General features: G+C 42.1%; 1 protein-coding gene across 3 annotated transcripts in view; it reads right to left on the reverse strand.

Moving 5' to 3' along the window:
* ino80 (INO80 complex ATPase subunit) overlaps positions 1-14,468 on the reverse strand; it is a 40,263-nt gene continuing 25,795 nt past the window's right edge. For all 3 annotated transcript variants that reach the window (XM_040017409.1, XM_040017408.1, XM_040017410.1), the window contains 10 exons: positions 12,428-12,555; positions 7,502-7,596; positions 7,017-7,089; positions 6,376-6,534; positions 6,157-6,259; positions 5,983-6,071; positions 4,690-4,845; positions 3,993-4,164; positions 2,227-2,442; positions 1-1,580 (listed from right to left, as the gene is read on the reverse strand). In XM_040017409.1, the coding sequence (XP_039873343.1) occupies positions 1,372-1,580; positions 2,227-2,442; positions 3,993-4,164; positions 4,690-4,845; positions 5,983-6,071; positions 6,157-6,259; positions 6,376-6,534; positions 7,017-7,089; positions 7,502-7,596; positions 12,428-12,555 (1,400 nt within the window). In that variant the 3' untranslated portion in view covers positions 1-1,371. The remainder of the gene's footprint in view (positions 1,581-2,226; positions 2,443-3,992; positions 4,165-4,689; positions 4,846-5,982; positions 6,072-6,156; positions 6,260-6,375; positions 6,535-7,016; positions 7,090-7,501; positions 7,597-12,427; positions 12,556-14,468) is intronic.

Consider the following 14,468-nt stretch of genomic DNA (forward strand, 5'->3'; position numbering starts at 1 on the left):
TGCTCAGATTTCGCCATCTTTTATTTTCAGTTGACTCCTGTTAGTAAAATGACAGATGCATTTCTTCATATGTACATGTGACTTATAAAAATAGTCAGGCAAATGAGAGAAAAAGCCAGAGGAAATGTCGCTTTCATTCATCATTATGTACAATCGATATAGAACATTGCATTTTATTCACGCTATAAACACAAAAACAAACCCATTAGAACAGATGTAGTGCTCAACTCAGGACACTGGTGCACACCTTTTTTTTTTTTTTCCTGTTTTTTGTTTCTGAAACATGAATGACATCAAAGAGAACCACAGATTTGTCATCACAGAAAACAATTTTGGAAAAAGTAAGAAAAAAAAAAAATGGCTCTAGAATTCGCAATTTACAGTTTACAGGTGAAGATTTTTCCGCAATTTTCGTGAATCGCCTGTTTTTAACTTAAATAACTTAAAACAACCAAAATAAATGTGAATCGATTCATACGTTTAACATTAGCAGCATTGCTCTATCAATCAGTACCCCTTATTTTAGTAGACCTTTTCTTTCTTTTTTTGTTTTTACATTATTTTCCCCATTGGACACAAAAAATAATCAGAAATTTTCCATTTCCACCTATACATGAACACATTTTATGGATACAGTTTTAACTGCCTGCCTGTTGGTTTCAGTACATCTTTCATTACAAAAATAGGAGCTTTAGTACAAAAGCTGTTTGGTATGGTGGGTTCACATTAAGCTCTGTAAAATGCAGATTTGTCCACCAGCTTTGCGCTGAACATATCTACAGAACAATTAAATAACCAAATGTGCATGTAGGAGAATCAGTAACACAGAACAAAAATCTAAATAAAATAACAATTAAAAATAAAAAATAAGGGAAGACGTGGCTCAGTGCATTTGACAGGAACTCCTTTTTCTCGCTACCCGGGCAAACCCAAGGATCTGAAAAGCCCTTTGAGCTACACGCCTTTGGGTTTCCTGTCGTCAATAGTAGAATACAGCTTGTCTTCTCAAAAAAGCACTTAGAAATACTTCTGTCTGTCAAAATTCAAATTAAAATGCTCAAGGCAGTGTTTTTGTCCACTGCTCTGGACAAACAAAAAAAATAAATAAAACTAAATGAATATAAATGAACTAATGCAGAGGCTGGTTGAGGCTGTACCTTTAAATTGTTGTGGTTACTCTAGCTTCTATTTAGTTGCTGAGCCAGAAGGGAGAGCGTGGTCCTCCAGGTAGTGAGCCTCAGTTACTATAAATACTCTTGTTTATTAGTTTAGGTGGGCGGGGAGAGGGCGGGGGGTATCTCTGGGAATCACAGTGAAGAGCAGGTCAGTTATCTGTCAGGGCATATTAATACGAATACGCGTACGCATGTATCATCGAGCCCCAGGACCGCCAGGACCCTTTCCTTTCCTGACTGCTCCGTGGCTGCTGTGGTGGTGGCTGTGGGCCAGCTGTTTGTGGGGGCTCGGCGTGGAGGTGCCTCCTTTGGTCTGGGGGGAGGAGCTTCTGCTGAGGCTAAAGGCAGGACTGGTACCAGACCGGCCCAGGGAGGTCTGCAGAGGGCTGGATGCAGAGAGGCCCGCTGAAATTAGGGACAGGAAAGGATGAGGTTATTTATCATGTTCAAACAGCCAGTTCAGTAGGACATAACTGGCTTGTGTTTGTTTTTTTGCAGTGATACCACAACAAAATACATCGGCCTCAAAAAACCAAAACAAAAAAAAAGTCTCGATTAGACATCTCTGGGAGAAGTTCATAACAGTGTCAACTGTGTGACACTGATTGGAATGTGGAATGATTATGGACTCTAACAATCTACTCCTTTGTTACTTTCTCTTGGCTTAATGTATCCATAACAGGAACCAGTAAGGTATTTATTCAGTGCATTCATTGTGGCTTGAAAAGAGATGACAGGTCAGCACTCTGGCTTGAAACATTGGTGAAGCTGTAACCTTGTGCATGGGTAGTAGACGTTTAGCTTGCAGGGAAAAGGACAGATTTTAAAACAATATTTTTTAAAAAACTGAGTTACTCTTGAGTTAAGTGCTCATTTGAAAATATGGATGTATGAACATGAGAAACAGGACAAGCATGTTTGTTGTGACATCAACAGTCCTTAAGAACATTTGTCCAAGAAATGCATTGACAGGTAAACAAAGCACACATATTCTTTTTGATTTCTGGACAGCCAGTGCCTGTGCATAAAGATCCGTACAATATTTACATACCTTTCGAAACACTGTAGCCATAAGCAGCATAAGCTGCTGCCGAAGCAGCTGCCGCGCCTGCCATCGCTCCTGCCATTGCTGCTGCACTACCTGCAGTTGACTTACGCCCGCGTCCTTTCCCTCCAGTCTTGGCACCGCCTCCAGAGCCTTTAGGCCGCCCACGACTCCGCCCGGACCTGCCTCTGCCTGGACTGATTGTGTCCGAGGCTGAAACACCTGAACACCACAGGCAATAAAAGGAAAAAATAGTAAAAAAAAAACAACCAAACTCTTCAGTATTTTACAGTCAGGCGGGAATCAACATCACTGTCAGAGACACTCAGTTTGGTTTGGCCTTGACCCAGTCTTTCAGAGTCTACTGTGGTCATTTCTCTGCAACATTTAAGCGCAATTGCACATTAATCACGGCTCATCATTACTGTAAGTGCTGGCTCAAGCAAAAACAGGAACACTATTCTCATTTTCCATACTGTTTGCACAATCAGAGCCAGAGTGGTGATGTACCTAATCCTCCAGTACCTTGTCTTCTCCCTCTCTGACTCCCCACATCCCACCACTGGTCTGCATTTCTCTACACGTTTCACTCCAAATACTCTGGATTACAACCTCTCTATGTGGGGAAAAAGGCCCTACTCTATCACTAACACCAAAGCACACATGAAAACCTTTCATAAAATTCCCCACGCTTCCCCCGACCTTCAGGTCTAAATTTCACTCTTCTTTCCTTTCCCATTTTCAAGTTCACCAGTTGATTCTTGATTCTTTGCTTTCCATCTCATCTTCCAAACCTTTCATTTAAACGTCATCTACATCTCTGAAGGAACCAACTTTCTCCCAGCTTGCTGGCTCTGGTTATCACTGCGCATCAATAATCTTGCTGGCAAGCACCTCTTAGCATGGCAGCAAAAATTCCCAACAGGTTTTAACGAAGAAGTATGGATTTAGGAGAGATTATCTTGCCGCAAAAATTCCAAAGTGAAGATAAAAGGAAAAAACATTCACCATGTATCTTGATTTCCGAGTGCGGCCGAGCCAAAATAAAACTGTTATAAATGTAAAACAAGCAAGAAACGAGCTGCATACAGCTTATGAGGTAAAAAGCCACTTGTCTCAATGGACCCCAGCCTATTAAAACACAAGGCGAGATAGCAGAGAGAACATAACAAGCCAGCCTTCTACGTGCAGCGATGACTTTCATGTAAGTCACACTAATTTGCTATTCTAGCAACAGTAGAACAAGATAATAGTCTCATGGAAAGGACAGATTAGGTTTTATTTGGCAACTCCACACTTGGAAGAGATTATATGTACTTAGATTATTTTTAGTTAGGACAAACCATTAGGTTTCTGATAGTGTATGAGATACGTGGCTGGGTGGGCTGGCTGTTTAACACTGCCAAAAATGCATTGGCTAAACAACCAGAGAGCAAGAGAGACCTCTAAAGCCTTTATATAGGAAGAACACAACTTTTAGCACCATTTACATACTTTGGGGTTAAGTGACTGTCTTTAATGCTACATATATGCTACATATTTATTTGGAAACTTTGAACTTTAGCTGCTGATATCACTCACTATACAAACGGATATGTCCTAAATTCAGAGGTGGGGAGTATCAGTAACAAGTCAAATCTGGTCTTGATCTACAGCAAATTTTCCAGGGACACATAGACTGCAGAGCAAGTCTATGCAAAGTGCAGAAAAACATAAAGTATACTGCTCTACTCGCTCTATGAACGATGGCTAGACTGAAATTGTTTTCTCACCATTCATATTGTCAGAGACTGATCCAGACACAGAGGCGGGTGAGTTGGTGGCACGAGACTGAGGCGCGGAAGAAAGCGGATCATCCACGATGACGAGCATGTCGCTGCTGCTCTCATCCGCGTCGGCATCAGGAGGTAATGAGCCGGGCTGGAGCTCGCTACTTAAGGAGATCTGTCCATGCATAGGAGTACAAACAGACATACATACAGGCTGCGGGTCAGCACCACAAGGGAACGAGGAACCGGGTAAGTACAGTAAAGGGCAACAAGAGGAACAGTCCGAGGAACAGAGAAGAAAGGAAAGGAAAGGAAAGGAAAGGAAAGGAAAGATTCAATGTGCAGGGTATAAAAGTGACAAATGGTTGGGAAAAGGTAAGACGGACAGAAGAGTGGATCGAAAGAAGAGGAAAGCCAGAGAAGAGAATATAGGGGAAGAATTAATAACCCAAAAGAAACAAAAGATAAGAAAAGAAAAGGGGAGGAGGATTAATAGCACAGCATGCAAAGTAAGATGGTGAGTTTGTGGATGCAGGCCAAAGAAGCCTAATGGAGCAGCCACAAGTCATCACATTTAACATAAATCTCATCCCTTTCCCGCCTCATCTATGACCTACACTTTCACAAAAGCATTTCTCTCTCTTTATCGCACACATGCACACACCATCCATCTCTCCTGTTTTTCCTCTGGATCCCTCACCTCGCTGAAAGGACTGGGCATGGCCGAGTCCATCTCGACGCTGATGAACGAGTCGTCTCCATCTGCCGACAAGTTAGAGTTGTCTGCTGAGGGGGCGTGGGAAATGACCAGGTTCACTTCCTTTTTCCTCTTGTTCTCCAGCTCCTCGTTCTTCTTCTGAAAGTTAAAAACAGAAACGAGAACAGGAGAGGGTATTGATGAAATCAATTCTGCTGAAGTAGGGGTGTGAAATTATTTTTTCCTCTAAAACACAATGAACCTAACTAGTATATATTAAACCAGTGGTTTAAGCCACTTATTGTTAGAAGGCTTTGCTATGCAGATGATACCCAGCTATATCTATCAATGAAGCCAGATGATACAAAATAACTACTTAAACTGATGATCTCTAAATTCAGATAAAAGATAGGCTATTGTACTCTTATTATTATTTCTTATTATTAATTATTAATCTCTGACTCTCTTCCACAGTGGGTCTTTTGTCTTGTCCTATCCCTCCCCTTATCCCGGACCTGTCACAGCAGATGGCTGCCCTTTCCTCAGCTTGGTTTTCCTTCCTGGTTTCTTCCTGTTAAAAGGCGGTTTACCTTCCCACTGTCGCCACTTACATACAGGGGTTAGGTTTTCTCTTATTAACAGAAAGGTCTTTATCGTACATTGTAAAGTACCGTGAGATGACTGTTGTTGTGATTTGGTGCTATATAAATAAACCTGAATTGAGTTGAACTGAATGCGCTGACAGTCAGTTGCATGGCATATACATTTTCTGTTCAGCTCTTGAGTTCAGAGCAAGACAAAACTCAGCCGCCACTGACCAGATTGCCATGAAATCCAGTATGGATATGATCCCCAGAGGAAGATATTTAATGATTTTAGATGAACCTCTGACCTTCCATCTGACCCTACTTTAGTCACTGACTATCTCAAACTAGTGACCTGATTTCTGTCAGATTCACCAGCTATGTACTGTATAACATCTCAAAGGAATAAGTCATAATGATTTCAATGTCCCCTCGACCCTTCCTGCAGCTTCACTATCAGGTCAATGTTATATTATGTTAGACAGAAGAGAGTCTATCGTCTAACAGACAGACTACAGTTTTCACTCTTGAGCTGAACACAAAACTTTCTGTAAAAGTTTCTTCCAGGACTCTTGTCTCCTTATCTTCCTACCTTACAATTTCTTCCATTCCAACTTTCTCTCTAACATTTCACATGTGTTTCTACTCGAAGTATTCTACATATTCCACTCCACATCCAGGCAGCCACCAACTCAGTTAATCAGTTCCATACCTTCTCAGCATACTTCTCCCTCTTCCTCTTGCGCTCCTTCACCTTGCTGCTCTCCTCTTGCTGCCTCTTCTCCTCTTGCCTTTGGCGCACTACAGAAAGAGACACAATGTTTGTTTTCATATTTTCCTTCCCCTCACAGTGAAACTCTAACATCTGCCCAATCAAAACACTCACATTTCTTCTCCAGCTCGTCATCGTCCAAAAGCAGGCTGACCACCTCTTTGGGTTTGAGCGTGTCTGGCTTGAAGTTGCCTCCAGAGATCACTACCCTTTGGATCTTATTACAGAAGACCATTAAAGCATTAATCACCTCTGTTATTAATATGACCATTATGCACTTGTGTTATTTTGTTGTTGTTGGTTTAAAAAGAATAGAGGATATTTTTGACACACCTCGCTCTTTTCCTTGGCCCGCTGCAGTATCCTCTCCTCGATGGTGCCCTGACAGATGAGGCGATAGACGGTGACCTGTTTGGTCTGACCCAGCCTGTGAGCCCTGTCCATGGCCTGTTGGTCCACTGTGGGGTTCCAGTCACTGTCATAGAAGATAACCTGCACAGGAAAAAATATATATGTCATAATATTTTTCTCTAAAATTAGGATATCCATGTTTACCACATTGTCTAATTTTTTTTTGTGAAGAAAGCCTGAGCGTGAAACAGACACTCCCTTCTCTGCAATTTCGGAGACTAATAACAATGACGTGTTTTCCCAAGTGAACTGCCTTTTAACGTGACAGATGTCCTGTGTTAACAATCGCTTCACGCTCATTGTCATGAAAGCTAATTTCACTCGAACAGGGCTACAGGGAGTTTATAGCGAGACATGTTAATAAACACTGACATTATCATTTTCAGAGGCGTGTTTAGCCCTACTGATTACATACACAATCATGCTCCTTAGTCATTATCCAAACGTATTTATTTATGCTGAAACTGTGTTTCACGACAGAGAACGTGTGCTGCCCTGGATATAGACCTTTAGTAAATGTTAGTGCTATTTAAACTATGATATGGTATCAATAAGGGGCTCACAGTGTCAGCAGCAGTCAGGTTAATGCCAAGCCCTCCGGCCCGTGTGCTCAGCAGAAAGACAAAGATATCCGTTCTGTGGAGGGCAGTGAGAGAGGAGTGGGGGTGGAGGGAATAGAGGAGGGGGACAAAATCAGAAGATATCATTCCCAACTGCAGCTACAGCACAAATATCCACATATCATGCCATTAAATGAAGTTGCAATGCAAGTTAAGAATAAAAATGTCAAGCTTAAGTCCTGTATAGGATGTGAAATGTGCACCAGTAGTGAAAGTCCTGCAACATAAAGCAACTTCAATAAACTCCAATAAACTTCAAACTCTTTTGTCCTCCAAAAAGAGTAATGCTGGCGCCTGAGAGCTATGTACTAATGCAAACCAGAGAATGTGGACTAAACACACCCATATATATTTCGATGTATGGGTGACGTCTTATTTCATGCATGCACAACCACTTGCACTCTAGGTCGTATTTTATCTTTACCCACCGACTCTGGAAGTCAGCCACCATATCCCTGCGCTCAGAAATCTTGGAGGATCCATCGAGGCGCATGTAGGTGTGCTTGCGATAAACCATGTACTCCTGGAAAGATGGGACAAAGACAGTAAAGAAAATAATTACTAATAAATAAATAATGACTCCTCATTTATTCTGGTCTTTCACAGAGCAGAAGGTTGGCTTACTTCCAGTATGGAGGAATATGTAGATATAGAATAACTGATTCTAATTTTCACAACATCTTTTGCTTTATTTTCATAAAACCTATAACTAGAATAACTAGATCTGCATCAAGTTAATAAAAAAAAAAAAACTTAACTCTAGGATTAGCCAATATTTGGCATTCATAGATCGCTCTCACCACTGATTTCGAAACCAGCAAACCAAAGTTATCCAAACTTCAAATCCAAAACTCAAATCTCAAACTGTTCTTCAGCCTCTGCTCTGGGGATCGCAAGCAGCAACTACACACTGAATTTAATAAGCTCTCAAATATGAAATTCTATTCTTTCTCTGAGGAGTGGATAAAGCCTTCAGCCCTACTTGTTAAATTTCAAGGGTCAAGAAATATTCATCTGTGCTGTAAGAATTTCTTTCTGACAGCAATTTTGTGTCCAAAATCCCAAAATCCCACATTTCTTATGTGCATTCGCTGGAGTTGAAACCTCAATCCGAGCCCAGGGAGGCATTGAGAAATCAAGAGCTTGATATTCTATCCCCCCCAAAGTCTGCTAAGCTGCGCTGTGTGTGTGTGTGGGTTTGATGGGAGGAGCTCTGAAGTCAGAGCAACAGCAGTGATGAGGTGACTCGCTGAGCTTCCTTTGAGCGCTGCCCTGAACTCGCGACCTCCTCGATGAAACATGTCAGTCCCCCCTGAACCAGTCACAATAAATGGCCACACATAACAACTCCCCTCACACAGCCATTATCAATGATAACGATGATTTGAAGCTATGTTTTCTATGACCCCCTCCAAATCCCCTTTCACGACACCCGGGGCCCTCAGTCCCGGCAGGGCCTGCCCCCTCATCGCTCTGAGTGTCTGGCTCTGTTCCCAACAGCCCCATCTGCTCTAACCGAACACTACATTAGGGACCATTAGGGCAGCGCTCGCCAAAATGCTGCTAACCTTGTTGAATTGGGCTTTGGTATCTTGCCAGCACAACGCTGCTGTCTTTCTAATCTCCATCTAAATCAGCAGAATCAAAGTTTTAGAAAAGTTACACCTGAGAGATCAAATTCCTCTGCAGCCTTTTTGTGGTTTACACTTGGAGTCCTGGTTAGTTGCAGCATGCTTTGGATTTCTTCCAAGATGCCACACTGAAATATAAATCCCAACAGCTGGCAATTTTCTACAATATTCTGATCCAGTTTGTGCTAACCGTAGGTGAAAGTGTGATATTTCTGCAGTTTTTCACTCATTTTCTAATGCATTCCTTTACAAATGTTATAAATCAAGCACTATGTCGGGTTGGCCTGACTGGACAAAATGTTTACTTTTTTCATGCAACTATCATCGGCTCATTATGAACCACATATCGCCAAAAAAACCAAAAACAAAACAAAACAAACCCCCCCCAAACCCCTATGTTTCCTGAAGTTCACGACGCATGGGAACACGCAAATTTGTTTTAAGAATGCCCGATACTTTTGTATCCACTCCAATTGCAATTTTGCTTTTTCTTTCAAAGTGGCTCTGGGAACACAGGCTGTTCCCAACTTCCCGTTAAAAATGAGTCCCCACAGTCAAGCAAATGCTGTTAGATTAGTGTGCGTGGTCACAGACTGTTCCTAACCCAACAGCTGTAATAACTGAAAAGAACATGCTGTGGCACGATAATAAAACAGAGTCCACTTCAGAACTGAGCTGGGCTTAAGACTGTTATGTCTGCTGTCAGTGACATGGTACATACAGCACCTGCCCAAGACCACAGGAGCAGCAGAACTTCACTGACCTTAACTATTAAACAGTGTTTCCAATTTTAGGCATTAATACAGATGTGTGATAAAACACTTTGTGAAACATCCTATGGTGTAGTCTACGCACATTTCTTTTTGCATGTGTGGCTGAATCATTCTGCAATTACAAAAATGCTATCTGGCATTGGCTCCTATGCCAGTCTGTCGAGTTTCTCCGTGTTCGGTTTCTCATGGTGACTGCAAAAGCAGATCGTGTTGGCTTTTTTTCCCACTTAATAAATGTTTAGCCACAGTTATTTAGCATTAAATTAATGTAACACTGAAGAGAGAGTCTATACACAGATTGAAATAGCAAAGAAAATGAGAATAAATATATAAATGACCACATTTTGTTTCACAGACGCAAAGCATATTGCCACTGAGCGGACAAATCAGTGTGGGCGCGTGTCATTAAATGTCTGGGGAGGGTGTGTGTGGCAGGCTTCTGCAGGCTATATGAAAACGACATCATATCTTTGACAGGTATCAACACAGCAGTATAAATCACACCTTAGCAGAAAGCTCATTGGACCTTTCTATCCCCCCCTAGTACAGCATACTCAACTCTCAGAGTAAGAAGTGAGCGACCAAATTGCACTGAGGAGAATGAAATGCAGGAAAAATGCAATCTCTGGTTCACTACAACAGTTCAGATCATTTTGGCTTCAAAAATAGTTCCACAATATTACAGGAGCCAAATGACTGCAGTAAGTGTCAGCAAGGAAGAACATGGACTTTGATTAGCTACTGCTAAAAAGTCGCATGTATAAGCAGAAAACCAGTTCAGACAAGGACAAGGTGATGAAACCTGCAAAACTATCCATTCATCAAAACCACAGTGTTAACAAACACGGTAACTACAACTCCACTCTCTGGCTTTTCCTTCTGTGTCACAGGCTGTAGAGTTTCTATATTTGCAATCATAGTGTACACTCCAACACTCCAAGACAATTTCCCCTCACACCAAACTAGTGATGGCAGCTGGCCGCCCCACCCCGAGCCTGGTTTCTATTAAAAGGACGTTTTTCCTTCCCACTGTCGCCAAGTGCTTGCTCTTAGGGGGTCGTTTGATTGTTGAAAGGTTCTCTGTATTATTATAGGGTGTCTGCTTTACAATATCAAGTGCCTTGATGTGATTGCTGTTGTGATTTGGCACTATATAAATAAAACTAACCTGAATTGAATTGAATAATGAACAAGGCACACCTGAAAGGCAAATTGCATTACTTCATTTACAGACAAAATTCTATTCTGGTTTGGCAGCAGTTCCAAGAGACTGTGGGCATTTCCCCTCATTCCTGCATTTTAAGCTTTTCAGACTTAGAGTGCAGTAAAATGATGTCTATAAAAACTCAGCTTAAATAGGAAGGCAGTGACTCCGTGGTCCCGCTACACTATCAGCTGCTGCCAAAGAAAGCAAACAGTGTTATTTTTCTTTGGGCCACCCGAATCTTAATGATCCATCAACTGACCGCGTGATGTCACCAGAAGAGCCGGCAGCCGACTGGTGATGATAACAATGATGATAATGACACAGATCAGCATCAGCTTCTCCCGCACTCTCTCTCTTAGTCAGAGACTCACTTTCAGATAATGAACTCCATCTGCAGATTTATTTATTTTTTTAGCTATGACCAATGACAAACATGGAAAAGGGAAAAAAAAACACTGAAGCCAAATTGGGTGAATGTATGATTTCATCCGTGATTGCCTTGAGCCCATTAGCAGAGGAGATGCTGTCATATACAACCTCCCCCTCAACCAACGCCCACCTCCCATTGCATTATGAGGTCACTTATACACAATGACTTCTGTGATACACAGGGCGCTGTAATGTTGTCTCATTAAATCATAGCTAGAGGGAACGACTATAGGTGGGGCAATCAGTGAGAAGAACACTAAAGCAGAATGACTAGCCAGCATTATCGAAGCCATCTTGAGCTTTCTCATCACTGCCGTTTTCCAGTGGCCTTTAACACGAGGCATTCTTGCTGTTTTCCAGACACACAGGAAGACGGTCCTTAGCCACCTGGGCCAGGTCCATCTACCATCAAAGCATTTGGCTGTGGAACCGGCTCTGCACTGTGTGAATAGGGACAGAATGACATCATGCGAGAGGCTTTTGGCTCCATAGTGATGTTTGCAACAAATATGGAGGCAACAACAGAGTACACCGAGGCTGTCGACACATAATCACTGTCAGGGCTGTGTTTCAGCATTATATTCCTGTAGGGAGAGCAGTAATGCACTTCGATCTTCATCTTGGATTCCAAACTGACAGCCTCTGACCTTCCAATAAGATTATAACTAACTAAGAAGTTGAAAAGAAAAACATGCATGTGGGTAAAAGTAATACGGGTTCATTTATCAAGCTCAAACCGGGAAAAACGGATTTTGTGATCGTTTATTTGTTCCCACCTTTTCCTCATCCATCTACCTTTGTCTCGGTTTTCATGTTATTTCCTTCTCCTCTAACCCCAAAGACCCTGCCACTCCCATCACCCATTTCCCCTCCACTTCCCCGCTTTCCTTATTGCACCCAGTTATCCCTCCCATCTGGCTGCCTCCCCTGCAGATGAGACCCCTCTAATTAGTCCTGACCTGTTAATTAGCAGTCTAATGAGTGCACCAACGAGGGACAGGCGGGTGGTTTAGAGGTGCTGTAGCGCCACACCCCAACGGTTACACTGCTCGGGTGAGGAGCTTAAACAACTTACTTGGAAACTTGGAATTGATTTATGCGGATATCTAAAAGATTTAACTCACCTTCAGGTTACATATTACTGAATGGAATTCAGGACGTTACTTTTTCTACACTTAGCAATAGTGTGAGGGTAACTTATAAATAGAATAGATATGAATAGAGCGAGCAGAGCTGTAAAGGGGCAAAGGTAATGAAAATGAGGAACAAACTGTTCTATTTATAGATGTATGCCGTGTATGTGTGCTTTTATACCTCAAGCAGGTCTATCATGCGAGTCATCTGAGAGTAGATGAGGACTCTGTGTCCCTGAGCCTTTAGTCGACTCAACAGGATATCCAAGGTGTGGAGCTTTCCACTTTCTGTAATCAGGCTTTCCTTATCTGAAAGAGGGAAAGAAAGTTTTACCACACAAACCACCCGGGTGGCAACACAGCAACTTTTCCATGTTACTCTCAGTAAGTAGCTGTGTGATGAAATCACATTAATCACTGAAAATATTTAGTGAGTTGACACAATAAAATATCTGCTTACTTACAAAGTTAAAAAAACAAACTCCAATCAATTCAGAAGTTAGATAAGACTCTTGAATAACCCTTTTCACCAGAACAGATAGAGCTGGGGGGGGGGGGGTCGATCCTCCTAGATCTGGCCCTAATTTAGTGACCGTTTAAATAAAGCCTGTGCCCTGATTGACTGTGCTGTTGCTGAGAGCAGAGAGAATTAAGGATACAATGAATAAGAGACAAAGTGAAACTCTGAGGAAAAAGTGATTTACACTCCATTTTAGACAAAAGCACAAAAGGTGAACAAACAGGCCTGGCAGTTGGTCACGTTTCTGTTGATACCACATCAGGTATTCGCTGGCCTTCAAATGATTTACCGACAAGAGCAATGGGAAAGAGGGGGGTGTTCTGACCCTGGGTCTGCTGCTGAAGTGGTTTCCTCGATGTCCAGCTGATGAGGAATTAACGTCATCTGACACAATGGTAGAATAAGGAAAAAGCTGTGCCTGCATTCGACCCTGTGACAGGCACACGATGGTGTTTGACCGAGAGGTCGTGGCCCTGAGTGGGAAGAACCTAAGGCCAGGTCCAGGGTCAGGGGACAGGGTCAGGTCAGGATTAGAAGAGAGTCCCTATGGGAGAGTGAGGCTTGACCGTCTTACATAAGAGGTGGACTCCTGTCCCCCAAGCCCTTTTGTGCGCTGCAAACCTGGGCTTATAAATATTTCCCAGTGTTATTTCTTCACTTTGCTTCGGCCATTAATTCAAAACACATTCTCCAAAAAGCAAAAAACAGACTGGGATACCTTCAAAAAGAATAGCCTCCTGGAACGTATTTGAAACATGCAAAAAAAATTGAAATATACACCTGTGTTAAAATGTACCACAGACCCACAATCTCACATAGATCTTTTTTTAAGGAGACTTTTCTATGCTAATTTGTACTTGGACTGAACCCTGACCTGTGACCTTTTAGTATAACCTTCTGAAAAAAATGTCAGGCCTGGCAGAGGTGTTAAAGAGGAACTAATAGAACAGATGAATAGGTGAAATGCTCTGGGGAAGTATTGGAGAGCTCACCTACAGGTCACTGTGGAGTGGTGTCAGCCTGTCAAATACATCCAGTCCTGGTCTCACTCACACTCACAACCTACAGCTCCTGGGAATACGCTGGCAAAATTTGTTCTGGATTAAATTCATACATGTCTTTAATTTCGCTTGTTGTATTTTTCTTCTGGACAGCTGAAAAGCTGAAAAAGGGTCATGTTTTCTGAGGCGCGTAGCTTTTTTGTCAAGTATCCTGTATTTTTTTTCCATTTGCAGAAAAGAGGATTATGCAAAGGTTTGTGTGTTGACCGGTCAAAAAGTTGGCTTGAACATGAAAGAGTGAGACCACAGTGGAGTTTGCCACGTAGAGGAAGAAGTGCAAAATATCAAAGAATCACGTAGGAGAAACGCAGACAATGGCTGCAGTGAATAGTTTTGTTTTAAACAGTTTCACTCCACTGCTAAGAATTTCATTGTATAACATGACTACCGTCTCCTTTGCAGCTAGAGCAAGCTTAAAGACGATCAACAGCACTTGCATGAATAAGAGTAGCCCACATTACTGGTTTTTCCATGCATGGCGTAGATAGCAACATGTAAATGTGGGTCTGCAAAGCTCTACGTAGCACCTATGCACTACTAACGCAGTATCACTCAAGTACTTTACGCCATTACAATAAACAAAGAAGTTCACCAACAACACCTGGAACCAGCTCAACTGAAAGGAAGGTCTTATAAAGAGA

This window comes from Simochromis diagramma, unplaced genomic scaffold, assembly GCF_900408965.1.
Source record: "Simochromis diagramma unplaced genomic scaffold, fSimDia1.1 OVJJ01000802.1, whole genome shotgun sequence".
NCBI lineage: Eukaryota > Metazoa > Chordata > Actinopteri > Cichliformes > Cichlidae > Simochromis > Simochromis diagramma.